The sequence below is a fragment of the Solanum pennellii genome, chromosome 6, assembly GCF_001406875.1.
Source record: "Solanum pennellii chromosome 6, SPENNV200".
Classification (NCBI taxonomy): Eukaryota; Viridiplantae; Streptophyta; class Magnoliopsida; order Solanales; family Solanaceae; genus Solanum; species Solanum pennellii.
Window position 1 is genome coordinate 59,961,941 of NC_028642.1, and position 19,622 is coordinate 59,981,562.

Below are 19,622 nucleotides of genomic sequence, written 5' to 3' on the forward strand. Positions count from 1 at the left end.
AAAATATACAAAATAAAATAGATAACATTATTCAACAAGTTAAATGTCACCAACTATATAAATTTATTTAATTCATCATTTATAAGTATAAAAATAGGTAAAATCATGTGAAATCCCAACAAAAGTTAAAACACTAATGATTTCTTCTTTAGGTTATAAATGTTGGTGAACCGACTTAGTTAATATTTTCCGTTGAGCATAAATTAGTCCAAATAAAAAAGAACGCATCTTATTCATAATAAATATCATTTATACCTTGTTTATACTTATATCCATTTCTATTCATTACAAAAAAATCTTCTACTGGGATTAACTCAAGTTAGATGGAGACTGAGAGATTTAACAAGGTGAAGTATACATTAATAGACATAGTTAAGAGAGAAACTAACTTTATGTTATAATGTTAATGAACAAACTTGATCGTACTTGTTGTTGATAGAAATGAGCACAAGCTAGTCCAAATAAGAAAAAACACAGTGTCATGTATATCTTAGTTGTATCCATTTCATTAAAAACAAATTCTTCTTGGGGGATTAGCTCAAGTTAGATGGAGAAACTATGAGTGATTTAACGAAGTGAAGTATATAGAGAGGTGATGTAGATCGTAATCGCAGTAATTGTTAAAATCGCTATTGAGTGTGTTGAAAATGATTTTAAGAAACAAAGTAATTGTATTTCAATTCTAACATCAGTGCTAGATTTAAAATGTCTACATTTTGTGTATTCACTTGTATTACATGAAATTAACAAAAATTTAAGATGAAATAATCTCATAGGCAACATCTTGACTTGAAAGCTTCTTTCATTGAAAACTTCTAACTACATGAAAATGAACCAATATCTAAAGGAAAAATTAAGCGCAATCAGAAAGTTAAAAAATAAAATTTAGAATAAATTACACTGAACACCACCTGTTTATATATGATTCAATTGCAGGTACATGAAAATCCTACACAAAATTGTTCACATTACTTCACAGCTGTTGAACCATTTTAGTGCTGGAGATAAACCCATATTTTTCTCAAAAGAACCAGTTAAGACTTATCTTTCCAAGCCAAAAGAGAAGTGGGAACTGAGCTAGGGCGATGAAGAGGAGGAGGTAATGATGCCGGCTTGAATCATACGTTCTCACCTCTGCAAAAAGAACTCTCTTCATTGTCTTCACTAAGAATATTCCCATGCATAAGCTTGTCCATGGCATCAAGAAGTAGTATGAATGGCTCCATATAATTGTTCCAAGTAGAGCTATGGACAATCCTGCAAAAGCATATCCGGCGTATGACACAATGTCAAGGAGAGGAGCCTCTCCACTACCCAGTGAGAACAATGTCATCTTCAGCAAGGAAACCTCTAAAAACCAACCAACTAGCCCCTTGATGAATAGCCAATTTAGAGCTTCTGGGGTAAACCTGGCAGCAGACAAGAAGTTTCAGAATCTACAAACCAAAGGAAGAGGAGGTAATGGAGGAAATTATTCCATAAGCCAACAGTATTGCAAGTTACAGAATGTGAGCATGGAAAAAAGGGAAGAGAAATGGATCTTTTGGGTGGGGGTAGGGGATAAATAGGTTTAGGCATGCCTAGAAGTTGTGGTATGTCACTCCGATGTTCAAACTCTTTGAAATTAACCTTGTGTTCACTTTTGAATCCAAATTTGTTTAAAATATAACAAAATTTTAATGGAATCTCGAAAGCCATGCATAGCCAACCTAGGACATCTAAATTTAAGAGGAAGAGACAAATGGGAAGAGGTGGGGATTCTCATTTAGAAGACAGTTACATGAAATAAGTAATTATGCTAACAATGCTAATATTTTCAGTTTAAGCAACAGTTTAGTCTTCAGTATGAGAATCTGTACATTTGTTGGCACTTTAACCAAATATGAGGTAAGCAATGAAATTTGACAGTATAGAATCAAAGAACTTCTCATTATTGAGCACCAAGAAACCAGAGTTAAGAAAGCTTGAGAAAACACTGCTTACCTTCCCTGGAGACCCAACGATAAACCCGCAAGAACAACGTAGGTACCAAATGCCATGAACGGGATGTACAAATCTGGAGCATTTATATCAAAGATAGGGGGCTTATAGGATAGCCTACCACCTACCGGCTCTGTGATTCTTGTCCAATGACCCTACAGACAAATGAAAAGGCAACAAATCGTAACAATAAAAAAAGAAAATTGAGATCGTAATGTGACAATCAGAGAGATCAAGGGTTTCATGAGCTTACTCTGTGTAGGAATGGGAAAAGCACAACTTTCAATTTGTTTCTCACGTACTGGTCATTCACTTGGAAATAGTACTGGGGATCGGAAAAATACCTACTTATCTGTTCAATCAAAAAGTTGTCAACTAGAATTATATTTCCATCAGAAAATCTAGACCACTTTATCAATATCATTCAGCAATAAAGTATCCAAAGACAGAATGGAAAAATGATTTGGACAATAATGTTAAATATGAACAGCTTCAGAGCACATTTAGGAAACTCTAACAAAGAGGTAAATGCTACACCATATCAAAGAGGAGGGGGAATGCAATCTGGCTTAATTTTGTTTAAAGGGGGATTTTTCTGGCTACCTATGGCATAATCCTTTGTTTATTTTTTTATTTTATTTTTTTTGGATGACAAGTTAAACCCGCAGCCGCTACCCTTTTGGTGTACACAGGGCAAAACCCCTGCTCCTATGCAATAGCTTGCAAACCACACCGGAGAGGTAACCCGCACTAGGCAAGCCCAGTGCCACAAGCTCGACCCAGTAGGCAATCCTCATAGACTTCACGAAACCATTATTTTTTTACAAGTATGTAACCGTAATCCTATGGCTCAGTATGAATCGCTAAATGTGATTTATAAATAACAAGGGCTAAATTCAATTTCTTCTTTTTTTGTGGAAGGTTTTAACACAATTAACACATTAGGGCAAGGCTTTTGTTTCTGGAAAACAATATAACTTGCACATCAGATTCCATACCAGGAACCAAAGATAAACTAAAAAGAGGCTATCTTTTGTGTAGTCACCAACGAACATTCAATGCCTGCGTGCTAGCTTTCCCCTCAAACTTGCTAATGAACCAACTTCCAAGAATTATGATTTGGAGATTGGTCATTCCCACTCCAATTAAATTAGCTTAGCTAGACTTGAACCATATTGCATCAAAACCACTAATATAATTCCTTTCTAGCTTTCTCCCAAGTCTTGCTCCTACTGTGCATCACACCGAGCCATCCCATGCCCCATCTCTACTCACCATCTCCTTCCAAGCTCAGCCAACATGAGAGTTCGTAATTCAACTTACAGTTACTTTCTGCATAACTGCAGCAAACACCCTTGAGGAAATAGGTTAAACTCAAGATAACAGAGCAGAATCAGAACACGTCACAAAAAATAGCTGCTCTAAATCATATTTTTCTTTCTTCTACTTTTGCCCTCCCTTTCCATATTATTTGGAGTAGATGGAGCTTGGCATTAGCCATCCCATGCTTCTCCACAATATTCTGTTTATCTGACTCAATCTTCCAACAGAATCCTCTACTTTTACCACTAAAAATGAACATTTATCTACCTAAATATGAAAAGGTTTTCCTTCTCCTCTCAAAAAAGAATATAAAATCCTGTCCTTGTTAATCTTTTGAGTTTACTGTGCAGTGGAGAGAGACCAAATTAGGACATGGGGTGCTACCATTGCAGCAAGGAGTAAGGAAAAGTACATAATGAGAACAAATTTGTAAGTTATAAAAATGAAGAACGTGATAAACAATTGGAGAATGTAAATAACTTCACCTAGCTTCAATTATGATTAAGTGACTAATCACTTATAGCTCAATTTGCTATTATGTATCAATGTCAGCTTGATGATGTCACCAAAGTGAAGACAGCATCCTAAAAGCTATTTGAAATTTATTGATTTTCAAGTAGTAAGAGAATTAACAAGCTATAATGCAAAAAAAAAAAAAGGAATACTATTTCCTTGCTGATTATGTCATAAAGCACTTTCACGAACAAAAAACTTCAGGAATGATTAATGGAAAAAAATTATTTTGGCAAGTCGCACAATGTAGAGATACGACCAGCGGATGCAGCAACTTACATTGCTTTGAACATATTCAGAACTGGAACCAAGGATTTTTTCTCCATAAGCCCCTAGTCCACTTCTGATGAACCCTGAGCTACCACCAGAGAAGGCATTTCCAAAAGGATTTGCCTGTGTATTAACAGGTGGTCTTGGCACCCCGGATTGTGCTCCCAGGTTATCATACATTTCTGCAGGAGGATTTTTCTTTAATCAAGACAACTGTTAGTAACTCAACATATTTCTTTCTTGGTATAAGCTATTACATATCAAAGATAATTATCAAGATGAATTCAGAAACTTCACTTTTCCCACCTAACATTGTTTAGCTGATTTTATCATTACTACCCCCAGGACACCCCAATAAGTGCATTACCTCAATACAAAGATATTCGGAGGAAAGAAATCAAGGATTTAGCAGTCCAATAATGAAAACGACTCCATCACTTTGTTTAAATCAGATCGTACTTTTTAGCATATCTAGTTTCAACAGATCCCAGATTACCATGCAAATTTATCTTCTTACAATTACTTCCGTTATCTAATTTTTCTGCAGGATAAGAGCTAATTCATCACTTAATTGAATTTCCATCAGCAAAAGTAGGAGAATTCCTCAGCTTACACATACCTTTTGCAACTCTTTTGTTGTTTAAAAAAAAATAGAAGACATTTTCGGATTAAATAATTTCAGTTCATCATGAAAAAAGCTCATGCGACCTAGGTACAACATAGACGGCCTATTTGCTGGAAACATCCATTAATCAGTAATTCCATTTCACAAATCACTATGACTTACATACCAAGCAACTACCGATGCAATAGAGAGAGAAAAATCAAGTGATAAATCGAAGATTAAAATAAATAGCTTAGATTACCAGGAAAATGCAAAAAAAGTGCGACGAAATACAGATCCTCTTGTGTTGACTGTTGACGAAGGAAGCAAAAGAACTAACCAGTAATGGAGATCTGTAAACGATAAACTCTCAGATTGAAAAAGAACGAATTGAAAGGAGAAAAATCGAAGACTTACAGATTGAAACTCTGACTGAAGAACAGATGGAAGCGAGTCTGCAGAGGCCTGAATTTACAGTTAGCTCTATTAACTCCAGATTTCAGAGTTCTAAAAGTCGGGTCGGGTCCTAACTTCACTTCATACTCAGACCCGTATATTATAACCCGACCCACTAGACTTCTTTTTCTTCTTATTTTTTTCTTTTTTCTTTGTTTCTTTTTATAATTAAAAAATTTTGGAGAGTAAGTTGATATGGTTTAAAATTCAAAAGTAATCGACCTACTAATCAAGTGTTATGTATCATACGAATTGAACTTACAACATAATTTAATTCATGTATCATGCATTGTCTTTTTATAAATTTCTTTCTTTTTTCGATCAAAAAAGTGATGTACTTTCTAATATAATTTTTGATATTATATTAAATAAATATTTATAACAATATCAATGAAAGAAAATAAAATATTTTTTTTGTAATGCCCAAAGAAGTTAATATATATCCGCATAAAACGTTTATGTCAAATTAAGATACAAATACAATTTGCTTACACAATTTATGTAATTAGAACTTACGAAAATAGCACAGCTCATAATGATGATTACTCCTTTCATTTCCATCCAAATTTATGTAATTGTGTTGGACTATACACAAAAAATTTAGAATAAAAGGTTTTTAAAACTTGTAACCTAATCGAAAGATGTAATTCCTTTTGGACGAACTAATAAGAAAATAGTCTTGCACAAATTGAGATGGAATATTTTCTAGTATTCAACTTCAAACTTCGGTGACAACAACTCGTCCCTCCATCAGAGACTTTGAATCATAATAGGATTCAAACTCTTGACAACATACACCTATGATTTAATCTAGCACCTCGAACCAAAAATTAAGGTCAAAATCTGGAAAAAAAAATTACAGATGGAGATACTTGTAATAGAACACCTTTTCCCAGATATAATTTGATTTGTTGGGGTAAAAACCTTGGAGCTTAAGTACAACCAGCTCAACTGTTTCTGGGGGGTGGGGGAGAGGCAAATCACATCTTTATATGAAACTATCGTTGGACTAAATCTTTTGAGAAAGGCTCTAAACCTTCACACAAGCAAGCGCCAGAGGAGGAGATCACAATGGTACTGTTCCCGTCTGTCTTTCTCCACTTAATTACCAAACATGATTGACAACAACATCAGAAACCTCACGAAGCAACTAAGGATCATCATCATAAGGTTCATTTAAAGCTGGTGAAGAAGAGAGTTCCAAAATAGAAAATCCATTGGTCTGAAACTCAGCCAACTCAGATAAATGAACTTGTTGTCCACATATGATATTTCCCCTCAAATCCAAATGCTCCAGTTTACCTAATCAATAGCAAAGAAAAAGGTCAATGAATCCCACAATTAAATGACACAGAAGGCGCAGAAAGCTTTTGACATGCATTTACTCAACTCACATTTCGTTTCTAGTTTCTCAAAAAATTATAGAAACGTACAACATACCCAGTGTAATCCCACATGTAGAGTCTGGGGAGTGTGGTGTGTACATAGTCTTACCCCTACCTTGTGAAGGCCTCTGGTTGTCTACGGTAGACCCACGGCTCAAGTAAAGTATAATAAAACCAAGTGTGTGTGTGTGTGTGTGAAAGTGCAGTAGAGTGCTAAAAGAAGGGGGAAAAAAAAGGAAAAGTTAACTCAGCAAAGCTAAGTTGAGAGCAGAAGTGATTGGATTCCCACCAACTTGTGTGAAACTAAAACTGAGGCTCTTATACATATCTCAATTCCATCCACAATTTCAGCCAACTAACTAATTGTAACTAATATTTGAACTCGAATTCATAAATTTAAATTTTACCCTTCCAGCCAATTTTTTTAAAGCTAACAATTGAAATTAACTTACAAATGTTTGAACTTCTTTTCACACCAAGTCCAGCTTGGCATGCATATTTGTGTATTATAGTGACTAATAAAAAGAACCTCTAAATTGGGAATCTTTTCATATGGGAGAAAGCCCGTGGCATAACGTTATTAGCCTGAGTCCACTTCGTAAGGAAACAGCAGGTTCAGAACTCCAAAGGGAGTACAGGCCTGCTCCTCTACCCTCCTCCGAACTTAAACACCAAATGTTTTTCCACAGCATGATTCAAACTGTGAAGCCGCAATCATGTGTATATTGACGCTTCCTGTGTTGCATATTAAATAGGAAAAATTATTCTTCTTGAGCGTTTCTGTCTATTTTTTTTATTTAAAGGGCTAAAATATTTTCATTAGCAACACTAGCTCCATAATGGAGTAACTTATCTTTTCTTGGGAAAACGATAGATCTTAATATTTTTTTATTCTTTTTTTAGAAAGATAGATCTTGATAATTTATATAATAGTAAGATTTCATTCTTCAATTTCACATGCTTGATATTTTCTGTATTCATTGTCAGGCTCTTGTAGATGGGTTGCGTTCATCTCTATTGCTATTTTCTGATAGAATTTTACATTCACTTAAACCAAAAAAATCAGCAAAAGAGATATGTCACATGCTAAAAGGTTGTTACTTTGTCACAATTTATCGACCCATTATTAGCAACTGACAAAAGGAAGAAACTTATGCAACAGAGAGAAACCAAAACGAGAGAAGAAACTGAGCATTAGAATGTTGTACCTTTTGCAGCTTTTACAGCAGAGGAAAGGATTGACAAAGATTCTTTGGGCATAAAGTTGTATTTTGCATTTACTGTTGAAAGATCTGGAGCATGAGAGAAAAGCTTTGACAGAAATCTTGCAGTTTCAATTCCACCTCGATTCTTGCTGCATAAGTTTAATGAACATGTTACTCTCAGTTCAAAATCCATAAGCTAAAGTTTTCAATGAAAACTCCATTTCACCTTATGTTGATTGAGTGGAGCTTTGTTTCCTTCACTATCGCTTGGCCTGCTCTCATGAAGCCAGAAGAACCTAGTCCAATGTCTTCAATATCAAGAGCTTGAATACCACCGCATAGAAACTTCCCTAGTGCTGTTCCTATCTCACTACAAAAAAAATTGAGAAATAAGTTATATCAAAAGCTGTCCCATGAATAAGGTTGGAAGCATCAAAATTTTGAAAGAAAGCTTGGAAGTGTCTAATGAGGGTAAGAAAGGGTATATATCGCACAGATAAGCTTCTGCAGTGTGATCGGTGTCAAACGAGATATAATTTAGCAAAGATTAAAAGGAGATCTGAGATCTAAAAAGTCAGCAAGAAATCAAATGCAAGAGGCTCTCAGATTTTGGTGATCCTATTACAGAGTTAACTTCATAACAAAAGGAAAACTATCAAAGCACCAAATAATGAAAAAGCCTGATATACAACTCCCGGGACAAAAGGTAAAGATTAGATTTGCAGCAAATTTTCCATGACGGCATTCACCTTATCAGCCAAGCAGTTTAACATGGGATCAATTTAACCCAGAACAAGGCTTAGAATGTCTCCCAAGTTTAGCTGATAAAGTGGAAACTCTTACAAACTTAAAGCACAAAGAAAGCATGTGAAGGCCAACTGATAAACAAACTCTCCGGGTCATATGTGGTTTTCCCTCAGAAAATATCATCTATCTAGGAGAAGAATTACGGAAGTTGAATATAATATTGTAATTGTATCCATTTTACCAACCTGCCAAGAGAGTTGCCTCCGATCGAGAGAAAATTCAGTGGTTTTCTCAAAGATGAAAGAGCTTCTAGAAGTTCACAAACTCCAAAGCATGTAAGCTCACAACTTTCCAACTTCAATTCGACAAGGGGGAAATATTTATAGGACGTCTCTTTGAAGTAGGGGATTAGACACCTGAAAGAAAAACGCACTTGTGAGACCTTGGCAAGTTGGTCACTGAATACTGATGGCTTAATTCAATAAACCTGATTCCAGAAGTCTCGATAGGATTGTCACTGAGATCGAGTTGCTCCAGATTAGGTACGTGGACTAGAGCATATCTGAGACAATCCACATCGTCCATCTGTAGATTGCAGTTCCTGAAGTTGGAGAACCAAGTAAACTTTGTATTGCAGTGAAGATGACAATACAAATACGCCTTTCGTGATTCATTAAGTCGGTTGTGATTAAATTTACTGTGGAACTGCTTATGCTAAGGCTGTTCAGTATGAGAAGAGACTTCTTTGAGGCATGAATAGAAAAGTCAAAGCATACCTTAAATTAAGCTCCTTTAATGACTTCAATGAATTATATGTCCCATCTGTGCTACTTCTGTTCTTATATTTAAAATGAGAAAGCCATCCCGCGATCTGCAGTGTGAAATTTTCTATAGGTTGATTAATGATTACATCAGTATAATAGAAAAAGCAGAGCAAATATTGTTACTCACATTGTTTTCTGAAAGGTCCAGAACGGTAATACCAGATGAAGCATCAACGAGGGTATCAAATACTTTCCTCGCAAAATGGCGAGGAAGATGGTTGTCTGATAAGCATAGTGAAGACAAGGACCTAGCAGAAACACGATGCACAAATGTAAGTCTATGGAATCACTTAGTGGGTTACAGTAGATGGAATCTACCATGTCGCACAGAATGTAAGTCTATGGAATCATTATGAGAATAAAGCATAGAACAGTTGAATAAAGAAGCTGATGGAAGCTGCAGTGAAATCCGCTATACCTCCCTGATGATAGCAAAGATATCAGTCCAGCTGGCAAGGATTGAAAGTTGTTCTCTAGGAAGTTTGATGTCTTGATTGAGAAATGTTGCATCCCAAGTGCTTGAGGACTGTGCATGCATAGCAAGTCACAAATTGCATCAAGAGAAGAAACTGTAAACTTGCAATGCATGAATTTAATTGACTTAAGGGATCGATAGTTCTGGCTGATGAGTTTGCATAACCCCTCGACCTGTAAGGTTGAAAGCCACAAGAAAAGCAGTGTAAATAGTTAATTCTTCAGCATAACAAGTTCTACTCCAGAAGATATAACTGTTCAAAACAAAGAAATGTTTGCAAATTTCATTATTACTACAGATGCCAAACAGAAAATGCACAAGCACTTGAGACAACAATTATGTTTCACACATTTAGTTCTGACTTGAATTCCAGAAATAAATGTATGTCAAAGTATATATTAGGATCTGATGCCAATGGCATGTCTTGAATCTTATGTCAAACAGTTTCTTACAGGTTAATCTTTCCTCTTCTTAGTTTTGTTACATGTAAATTTTGCTTTTTCCTGAAAGCTAAGATGTACAGCACATATACAAAAGAACTAAACTTACGTGCATATAAGACTTAATCCATTGTAGTTCCAAACTCTCCAACCTTGCATTTCTAAGTAAAAGCTGCAACAAAGAAATATAAGGTAATAATGTAGACAAACTAAAGGAAGCCTTATATGTCATCAAATCAATTAATCTCTTCTCTGCATATTTAATGTTATGCCTGAATATACATTAAACCAGCATTTCCTAACTTGCTTTTTACGTTCTTTTTCTATTTGACGACAAAATTAGAAATTGAAATTTCACACAAGTATCATCAATTAGAAGCTTTTTTTTATCTGCGTCAAGTAGTTAAACATTTATATATGATTTCAATTTAAAAATTAAAATGCCCTGCTTGATCTTAGAAAGTCAAATTGGACTTTCAATTGGAAATAGAGAACATATAGAGCACAGTACGTGCAACACTACAACTTACACAAGTTTCTTCCACACACAGAACATTTGGCAATCTCAGGTGCCTGCAATCAAACAAATGTAATTAAAAAATGAGTTATGTTTGAGAACATCAAGAAAGGTAGTTGAAACACAATATGTAGCTGCACATATCATTTGCAATGAAGGGTCTAAATGCACTTGAAGGCTCAAATTTGTGCTTTTAATGTTCAAAACAACCACTTACTCTGCACACACCCTGTTTCAAGGAGGAAAAAAAGGAAAAGAAAGTAGAAAACTGCAGAGGAGAGAACACCAGTTTCAACCTTCAATGATACTTCACAAATGCAGTGTTCAAGATGATGACTCAGAATAATAGGAACATTTATTTGCATATGGCATTTAAAAATATTTCTGTCATGAAGCTCATTGTCCTCCGAAGAGATAACACCTGCAGAATTAATTTTTTTTGTAAAAATACACCTGGCATACGATCCAAATTGTTGGCAATGATAAGCGAACTTGGAATAGTCACAGGTGAATCTACTGATGCGTCCCCTATGATCAATATAGTTTAAGATTGATTCTGCACAAACAAAAGAAGCTTGTATCAACTAAATCTTCTATGGCTAGTTTAGGGCATTTTTGTGGAACTTTCTTGAGTTACATTTTTTCCAGAACAGGGAAAGACTTCTGCATACAAATACTACTTGTGATACAAAAATATAGACAAAACAAAGGCATCTGAAAAGATGCAAACTTCTTCAAAATCCTATTTAAACCCTTTGTCCAAAATATAGCTTTCACGTAGTGTGTGTATAAAATATTCCTTAATCCTTACCCAAATAGACAAGAAGAAAAGGAAGAAAGAAAAGTTACCCCACTAGAGGATTTGAATGTTCAATAGAAAAATTAGATTTCAACCCAAGACAGCATCTAAAAGAGGATGCATGAAGAAGAATCTGGGCATGGCTGCCGAAAAATGATTGCCAGAAAGTAGTGTGATGGATGATAAGAGACATCAATCAACATGAATCTCTTACCTGGAACTTCTATTTCACTAATCCGACCACGAAAAGATGGGAATAAAGTCAACTCTGCTGCTGTATCCAGGCAACTGTTCCTCAAAAAATGTAGAATTTTAAAATGACAGGTGAACTGAAGCCATATAAAATAGTGGTAACTGGTAACCACCAATAAGTAGATCATTTGATGTTCATACTTCTGCAAATGTGCTTCCCAATACATCTGTTGCCAGTCATTTGCGGATTCACACTCTACTTCTTTTTGGTTTGCTGATCTGGCAGATGACTTACTCCTGAAATTCTTACTCCTCCAACCAAAAGCAGGCCACCGAGCTTCATACAGATTTTTCCACTCTTCCTCAAAATTCAGATATCTGCAGAAACATATTTCAAGTTCCATTCACAATAGAATCATTTGCAGATCATGTATATCCAGGCAACCTCTACAAATATTACCCATGATGTAACATACTCTTTCTTTATGACCAGGAAGCTGAAAAAAACTCACTTAATTCCTATATTTCTACAGATGCAGACCTTTTACGCTTTCTCTGATTATCAACACCGTCAGTCAAAAGCTCATGATCATCCAAGATAACAGATTTCCTGCAACACAAGATTTTCTGGTTAAAGTTCAGGCACTATAATGCACCCCTCCCACTACATAAAGGTTCATATAAAAAAACCTAAATAATATCAACCACCTATATCAGTTATACATATGATCTACCTAAAATGTTGATCAATTCACAGTTAACTAGCTTCATCACACTTAATTCAAAACCAATTCCTCAAATTGTCAGATGCACCAAAAGTTTCAAACTATAAGTCTTTTATTCATGGCCCTTTGGTTTAGAAGTAATTACAAAAGAGCTTTCAGTAGATTAAAAGAGAGAATAGATTTTTGAGAGCAGAAGTGGTTTGGAACAGAAGTATTCTCTGACAATAACAACAACAACATACTCAGTGTAATCCCATGGGTAGGGCTTGGGGAGGGTAGAGTATGTGCAGACCTTACTCAACCTTGGGAGCTGGAGTCTGTGGAGAGGTTACGAAGACCCTCAACTCAATAAAAAGCATATCAAAATGGAGATAAGTAATTATATTCATGCTTTTGAACGTACAATGTGGATAATTAAGTCACGGCTATTTTAAATAAGGCTCTACAATGTGGTCAATCCCAAACTAGTCAGTCAGCAGTATGAATTTCAATATCCATTCAGCTCCAATGGAGCCACTTCCAATCCAAAACTCAATTACTTCTCATTAAAAACACACAGGGGTTCTCCGAATATAGGAGTCTCAAAGTTCCAATAGTTAAATGAAGTGGGTTCAAAACTGTGATGCCTCAGGTTCAAATCTCAACGGAAGCAAAAAAACACGATGCGGTATCTTCTCATCTACCCAAGCCTTGATGGAAAAAATTTTACTGGTACCTATACCTCGTGGAATTAGTCGAGATGCAAAGCAAAGTCGCACAGACACCGCGGTTATTAGAAAAATAAATATAGGGATCTTTTAATAACTCCGGCTATGTGAATTTGGCTTCCAGTGTAAGCTCACGCTGTTGTTGCAGTGATAAAGAATGAGGGTCGATTTAATTTAACCACCACCAACCCACCACCCACAGCAAAAAAATATTTTAGGATAAAAAAATGTTTGGTAAAAACACATAATATATAGCATAGTTGATCTAACAACCTATCTTGCAATCCAATACTCAAAAGGGTTCTCCAAATAGAGGGATTCTCAAAATTCCTATAGTTTAATGAAATCCGTTGAAAACTATGATGTCTCAAATTCAAATCTCACGTCAGAGGCAAGAAATACTAAGTGAATTCTTTCCATCATCCAAGCCTTGGTGGATATTACCGGTACCTGTGCTGGCGAGACGCAGCAGGCACCTGATAGAATCAATCAAGGTGTACACAAGCTGACACAGACACCACGATTCACAAAAATTGTTTAAAGAAACATATATAATCTATAATAGAGTGCTGAGATAAAAACCCTTGTTGTAATTTCTGCAATGCCAATGGAGGTAACTGCAACAGCAACTGATCGAACAACTCCGTAGGAAGGCGATACAATACTGATGAAAGATTAAGATCATCAACTGAAAATAAAAACAAAAACAAAAAATGTTAAGCAATAGCAAAATATATAATAAGAAAAATTATGATTCCCATAAACAACAAAAACAATTACCTTGAATGAGTTCATCTCTAATTGAGTAAATGCACAAGTTAACTAACGATGGAACTTTAATTTCCCCCATGTTTTCACAACCCTAAGATACTACTACTCCATTTTTTAACAAATGGGGTTCCGAAAATTCATATACAAAATGCGAAAGAAATAAAATAACTAATTTTTAAAAAAATTATAGCAGAATTTAACACCAAAATGGAAAAAAGGTTATGACTTGGGGCGTCTTCTCTTCTAGGTTTGCTTGATAATTCACAGTCTAAATATTCACTTGTAAAACATGAGTTTTTAGCTAAAATAAAATTATATCTTATTTAAACTCATAGGTTTATTATTTTATTTCTTTAAATATGTAATTATGTGTTGTTGAATATGTGAATTCATGAAAAAAAATTAAATAGAGCATCTTTAGTTCAACTAGTTAAATAAATTAAAAATTTTAGTGATAATTATTTAGAAAGCACAATAAAATTAATTTTAAAAAATTAAGTTACTTTCAAATCAATCAAAAACTCAATCGACTCATTGATTTGTTATTATATAATTTAAAGAATAAAATGGATTAAAATTGATGTCAATTAGTTAATTGAGCTCGATCGATATATTTTTAAAAGTTTGACTAAAAAATCGATCGAACCTAATTGGTTGTCATAAAAAGAAATTGAATAGTATTTAAATGACTCAACTTAAACGGTTTTTTATCTTTTCAAACATTTGGCGGGAGGAAACTAAGCTCGATTAGTTTTATTTTATTTTTAAGTTGGGCTCAAAGTGATTGACTTTTCAATTGGTTCAAAAATCGATAGATTTTTTCTTTTGATTTATTGTTTTATGATTTTCAATGATCACTATCAGTTTTTAAGTTCATTCTACTTGTTAGATAAAAAATGTTCCATTTTAACAAACGACTGAAAATGTTCAAGATTATTATATTTATAGAATCAAAATAGACATACTCTCAAAACAAAAATAAACATACTCTACCAAAAACTCTCTAAAACATCAACTCCTCCTACTATAAAATTTTGAACTTAGTAATCTCATATATAATTTCTAATTTGTTAAAATAACGTGATTTAATATCGTGTAAAAGTCATGATAATTTTCTTTCTTTTTTAGTCTCATTAAATAAGAATTCTACAAGTAAAAGATTATTCACACAGTAATTAAAGAAAAAACTCTTATTTTTTGCATTATTATTAATTTTATTAGAAATTTAATTACTTCAAGTTTTGATCATACCACAAGCAAACCTAGATATAAAGTATGTTGGTGTAATTGACAAATCATGTAGGAGTATCAGAAATATATGTAGAAGTAATTTAAAAAGTTTGTCAATTATGCATTGGTTCACTTCAAAGTATTGTTGATGTTGCAACGAAATTGTTCTTATTTTAACTTTTTGTTTATTTTCACGACCACGAGTAAGTGAGACATTATTATTTTTAATATAAGATGACTCAAATAATAAATTGCTTCTTTCATATGTGCTTTTCAAGTTTGTGAATAAAAAAAACAAAAAAAATAAATTAAACTTGTATACATTAACAACTAAATGATTATAAATTAGAGAAAAAAACATTTCATTTCCCATTTCATTCATCATATATGTAAATATATAGAAAAATTACTAACTATAACTATAATAAAGTTGCATTGACTTGGGTAGCAACTTTAAAACAATTCATCATAAATTTATAAATAATATATACTAAAAAATTACAATAATACATATAATAAAGTTGCATTGAGTTAGCTAGCAACTTTAAAACATAAAATTTCAAGAAGATACCTATTATATAATTTGATAATTGGATTTAGAGAGAGTCAATAGCCATAATGGTGCTCAAGTTCATTGGTGTCATGTACTTATCAGAACCAGTAAAAAGTGTTTGAACAATAATTTTGTTGGCACGTTCAGAAGGATGAAAAGGATCCCAAAATGCATATAAATCTCTGTTGGGGCATAGATTTGAAGAAGATGTGCAAATGCCTATTCCATTATAGGGTCCTTGTCCACAACATGCTATTTTTGACGTCACAAAACCTGTTCATTATTTAAAAGTTAAAAACAGTAAATTAATTTCTATATATCAATATTATTAAACAATAATTTGTAACTTAACCTATCGTAGTAAGTTACTTTTTAAAACCATTAGATTATATAAAAATAATTTTAGGTAATTGTCTATAACATGAGTTAATTAACTTCTTATTGATATCGTAAAAAGAGACTAATAGATCAACAAAACATAACTTTACGTAGTCGTCTATAACACGTAAAATTGGTAACTTAAAAAATAAATCTAGAAATTTACTAAAACATGTTATATAAAATTGTTTTACACAAACATGTCTATATGTTAATCAGAATTAAAACTATGTATATGGTAAAAAAAAATTACATTATAAAAATGAAATTTAACACGTTATAGTGCGTAATCTATTTTCCAAATTATCATATTATCATGTTTATTATAGCATTGATAACTACTCTTCCATCTTTAAAACATAAATTTCAAATTCACACCCCATAAAAATGAGTCGCTTTCAGTAGACAATATTAAACCCTATTTTATCGAAGCAAATTCAAATTAATCAAAACGCAAATAAAATATCGAACGTAAATTAAAAAAGTGATACCAAAAGCTTGGGGATCTTTGATGAAGTCATTCTGCATCTCCATAGCATTTGCAGCAACAAAGATATTAGAGCCAAGTTCTTGATTGAGTCCTTGAATCATTTGGACAAGGAGAGGGTTGAAAATTGCAGAGGCTTTTTGAGGCTCCTCAGCACATTCTCCATTGACACTCCTTGAGGCTAGACTAGATGGGACACAACCTAATGGACCTGATCCTGTCACTAAAACTCTTCTAGCTCCCAAATCATATAGTCTCTGCAAACAATTTGATGTTTTGTTGTTGTTACTTTACAACTACACGTTTAGAGAGAAAAAAATCAAAGATGATACTTAAAAAGTTCGATATTGTAGATAAATAGAGGTGGTAAATAAGCAGACTAATCATACATCCTGAAACAAAGCGGGTCATGATCTAATCCGTTCATAGCTTTAAAGTTGTGTTAGAGCTAATCAAAATTTAATCTTATGTAAACTTAGGTGCATAGCCCGGATTACTAAAAAACAAATTTATTTGGCCACAAAATAGGCACAGGCAAAAGCGAAACTTTTTATTGCAAGTCTTAACACTACTAAAAACACAATCGACGGACTCAATTATACTATACAAATTAATAAACACTAATTATGTGTCATTCTCTTTGTTATTGACTAAAATAATGTCACGTAATTAAATAAAAGAGCAATTATATTGATCAATTACCATTAAGATCTTTCGATACTCAGAAATGATATAAACAGAGAAATCTTGAAGATTATACTGAAGTCGTCTTGCAGAAATTGGCGTGAAAAAATAATTGTTGACATAGTCATTGCCTCCCAAAGTAATAAGAACAAGTGCTCCATTTACTAGCCGCTCTGTTTGTTCTTCTCCTATAAGAGCACTCACTCGTGTTTGGTACTGTTCAAAGTTTTGTAATTGTGTCGATATTCTTATTATGTTTGCCTACAACAACAAAAAAAAGTTAATGAATTAAAAGCAAAATATATATATCAACCATAAATTCAAGATATTATCAATGAATATGGTACAGCGAATGAGGATGCTCCTTAATTCTTTAACTAGAGGTCTGAGGTTCATAAAGAAAAATCTTTGTTTCTCTTACTGAGCGTGAATTTGAAATATTCAACTCAAAATATAAATAGAATAATTGTACTTACAAACTGAATTCCAGTATCGTTAAGAATTCCAATTCCAGCAGAAGCAAAATTTGCTCCAACAAGCAATTTATCTCCATTAAGCTCAGGGTTCAAATAAGGCAATGTAGCCTCAGCACCAAGCTCTTGGCCTGTCCATACATATTATCATTAATTAATAACAAGAAATTAAATAAGATTCACTTTTGGGACATTTGCACAATTGGACGTTTTTAGGCTACTATTTAAATCACATCCCTCTAAGTCAAGTGGGCTAAATTTTGCATTTAGAAGTAGCTGGGCTCTTTAAATTAGATCCCCATTTGCACAATTGGCCTTTCTAGTCCACTATTTAATTCATAGCCTATGTGACCAAGTTTGAAGAGTTTGGCCAAACATTTTAGGTTGGGGTGGAATAAGTATTCTACTATTAGTAAAATCTATTCTTTTAATCACTTTTGAAACCTTGGTCAATCACAAATTATTGGTTTAATATTTATAAAAGTGTTTTTTAAATTGATTAGCCAAAACAAACTGTCAATTGCCAAAAGTATTACTTTTTAAAATAATAAAAAAAAAACCCTTTTTTAAGTTAAACAGATTTTTAAAATTTGTTCACACAGAATATAAATTTATTTCCCAAAAAATAATAGTTCATCCAACAACTTCTAAAGACAAACTTAACTATGCGAGTCAATATTGACATAATTTAAAAGGTGGACCCATAAAGGCTAGACATTGCGAATAATACCTACATTTACGAATCAAGATAAAAGTAATTGATTCATATAAACTCAATAATAAATCAACTCTAGATTCGCATCTCGTATAAAAAAAGAAAAAAAGAGAGTTGAGAATGTTACTTATAAGATCAGGTATATTGAAGCCATTAGAGAAACGACCAGTAGGACGATGAGTTGGATAATCAATTCCATAAGGTGGAGAATCTGCCCTTGCTGAAGTTAGTAAATAATTATTGTTGCCATTATCAACAAGAGAGTCACCAAACACAAAGAAAGCACGAGGTGCACCCTCACTACAACTTATAAATTTTCCAATAAATAACACCACTAGGAAAATAGTAGCAGTAGGCATTTTTTGACTAGTAGTAGTAACTAGAAAGATAAGAGTACTAGTAATAAACTATTTTGATTTATATTAGTAGTATAAAGTATATATATAGGAAATTAAAGGGGATGACTATGGAATATGGATTATTGTTCTTAGTTAGTTGGAATGTATTAAATAGGCGGCTTTCAAAAGTGAGTAAAATTGGGGGCCAACTTAGCAACAAAACTACATTTTTGTAACAATTAATTAGTTTGCCCTTCATTATACGTGCTTCAAGCTAAGCCTTTCATCAGTACATTGGTCTCTCACTTAGTTAGGGTGGCGAATTTAGAGCAGGTTCAATGGGTATGGCTTCCGATTCGAATTCGAGACCTCTAATTAAGGGTGAAGCACTCTCGTGGTGTAGCCACATGGTAGTCAGGGTGTCCAATTGGATACCTTTCGTTGGGAAAAAAAATACTGTATATACGAATAAAATGATACATTAAATAACATATTTTGAACACCCTTAACATAACAAGCTATTTATAGCCCAATGGTTTCACCTCCTTAGTATGAGGAAGTGCTCCTGTGTTTAAATCTTACTAGTTCTACTTTTTTAAATGAGTTTTTGTCGTGCTATATTTTGTGAAATTTCTGACTCCCCATTGTCCACCATTGCACCACAACCCATGTTAGTTGAATTTCGTCACTTAATAAAAAAGGAATTTCCCTTATCTTGCATGCATTATAGAGCACAGAGTTAATTACCAAATTATGGGGAAGAAGTAAAGACCACAAAGTTAATTATCAAAATTCTAGCTAAGTGGTAGAGAGCTGATGAGATCCAGTACA

General features: G+C 33.5%; 3 protein-coding genes across 11 annotated transcripts; all 3 read right to left on the reverse strand.

The window, feature by feature from the left end:
• Window positions 1-871: 871 nt before the first annotated feature.
• LOC107021077 (protein YIF1B-like) lies at window positions 872-5,250 on the reverse strand. 7 transcript variants are annotated; one of them, XM_015221667.2, is made up of 6 exons: window positions 5,108-5,250; window positions 4,953-5,043; window positions 4,096-4,268; window positions 2,234-2,332; window positions 1,984-2,135; window positions 872-1,409 (listed from the first exon to the last, which is right to left on the reverse strand). In XM_015221667.2, exons 3-6 carry the CDS (start codon window positions 4,264-4,266, stop codon window positions 1,022-1,024), a joined length of 810 nt encoding a protein of 269 aa, XP_015077153.1. In that variant the 5' UTR covers window positions 4,267-4,268; window positions 4,953-5,043; window positions 5,108-5,250; the 3' UTR covers window positions 872-1,021. The 7 variants fall into 7 exon arrangements, with proteins under 7 accessions (XP_015077153.1, XP_015077151.1, XP_015077154.1 ...); XM_015221665.2 differs by having other exon boundaries at window positions 4,096-4,284; XM_015221668.2 differs by having other exon boundaries at window positions 4,953-5,025; window positions 5,108-5,219.
• A 559-nt stretch (window positions 5,251-5,809) lies between these two features.
• On the reverse strand, window positions 5,810-14,208 carry LOC107021072. Of its 3 annotated transcripts, none has more exons than XR_003579008.1 (17): window positions 13,943-14,208; window positions 13,745-13,850; window positions 12,272-12,340; window positions 11,932-12,108; window positions 11,753-11,826; window positions 11,193-11,295; window positions 10,753-10,795; window positions 10,332-10,394; window positions 9,726-9,955; window positions 9,435-9,555; window positions 9,260-9,354; window positions 8,971-9,084; window positions 8,729-8,899; window positions 7,963-8,106; window positions 7,740-7,885; window positions 6,984-7,266; window positions 6,311-6,448 (listed from the first exon to the last, which is right to left on the reverse strand). XR_003579008.1 is itself a non-coding variant. In XM_015221655.2 (16 exons), exons 1-16 carry the CDS (start codon window positions 14,010-14,012, stop codon window positions 6,297-6,299), a joined length of 1,878 nt encoding a protein of 625 aa, XP_015077141.1. In that variant the 5' UTR covers window positions 14,013-14,207; the 3' UTR covers window positions 5,810-6,296. The 3 variants fall into 3 exon arrangements, 1 of the variants encoding a protein (XP_015077141.1); XR_001456991.2 differs by having other exon boundaries at window positions 6,313-6,448; window positions 7,061-7,266; XM_015221655.2 differs by lacking the exon at window positions 6,984-7,266 and having other exon boundaries at window positions 5,810-6,448; window positions 13,943-14,207.
• A 1,400-nt stretch (window positions 14,209-15,608) lies between these two features.
• Window positions 15,609-18,872, reverse strand: LOC107021075 (GDSL esterase/lipase At5g33370-like). Its single transcript, XM_015221663.2, has 5 exons — window positions 18,581-18,872; window positions 17,742-17,869; window positions 17,284-17,526; window positions 16,586-16,838; window positions 15,609-15,989 (listed from the first exon to the last, which is right to left on the reverse strand). The coding sequence occupies exons 1-5, from the start codon at window positions 18,810-18,812 to the stop codon at window positions 15,760-15,762; spliced, it is 1,086 nt and encodes a 361-aa protein (XP_015077149.1). The 5' UTR covers window positions 18,813-18,872; the 3' UTR covers window positions 15,609-15,759.
• Window positions 18,873-19,622: the final 750 nt, after the last annotated feature.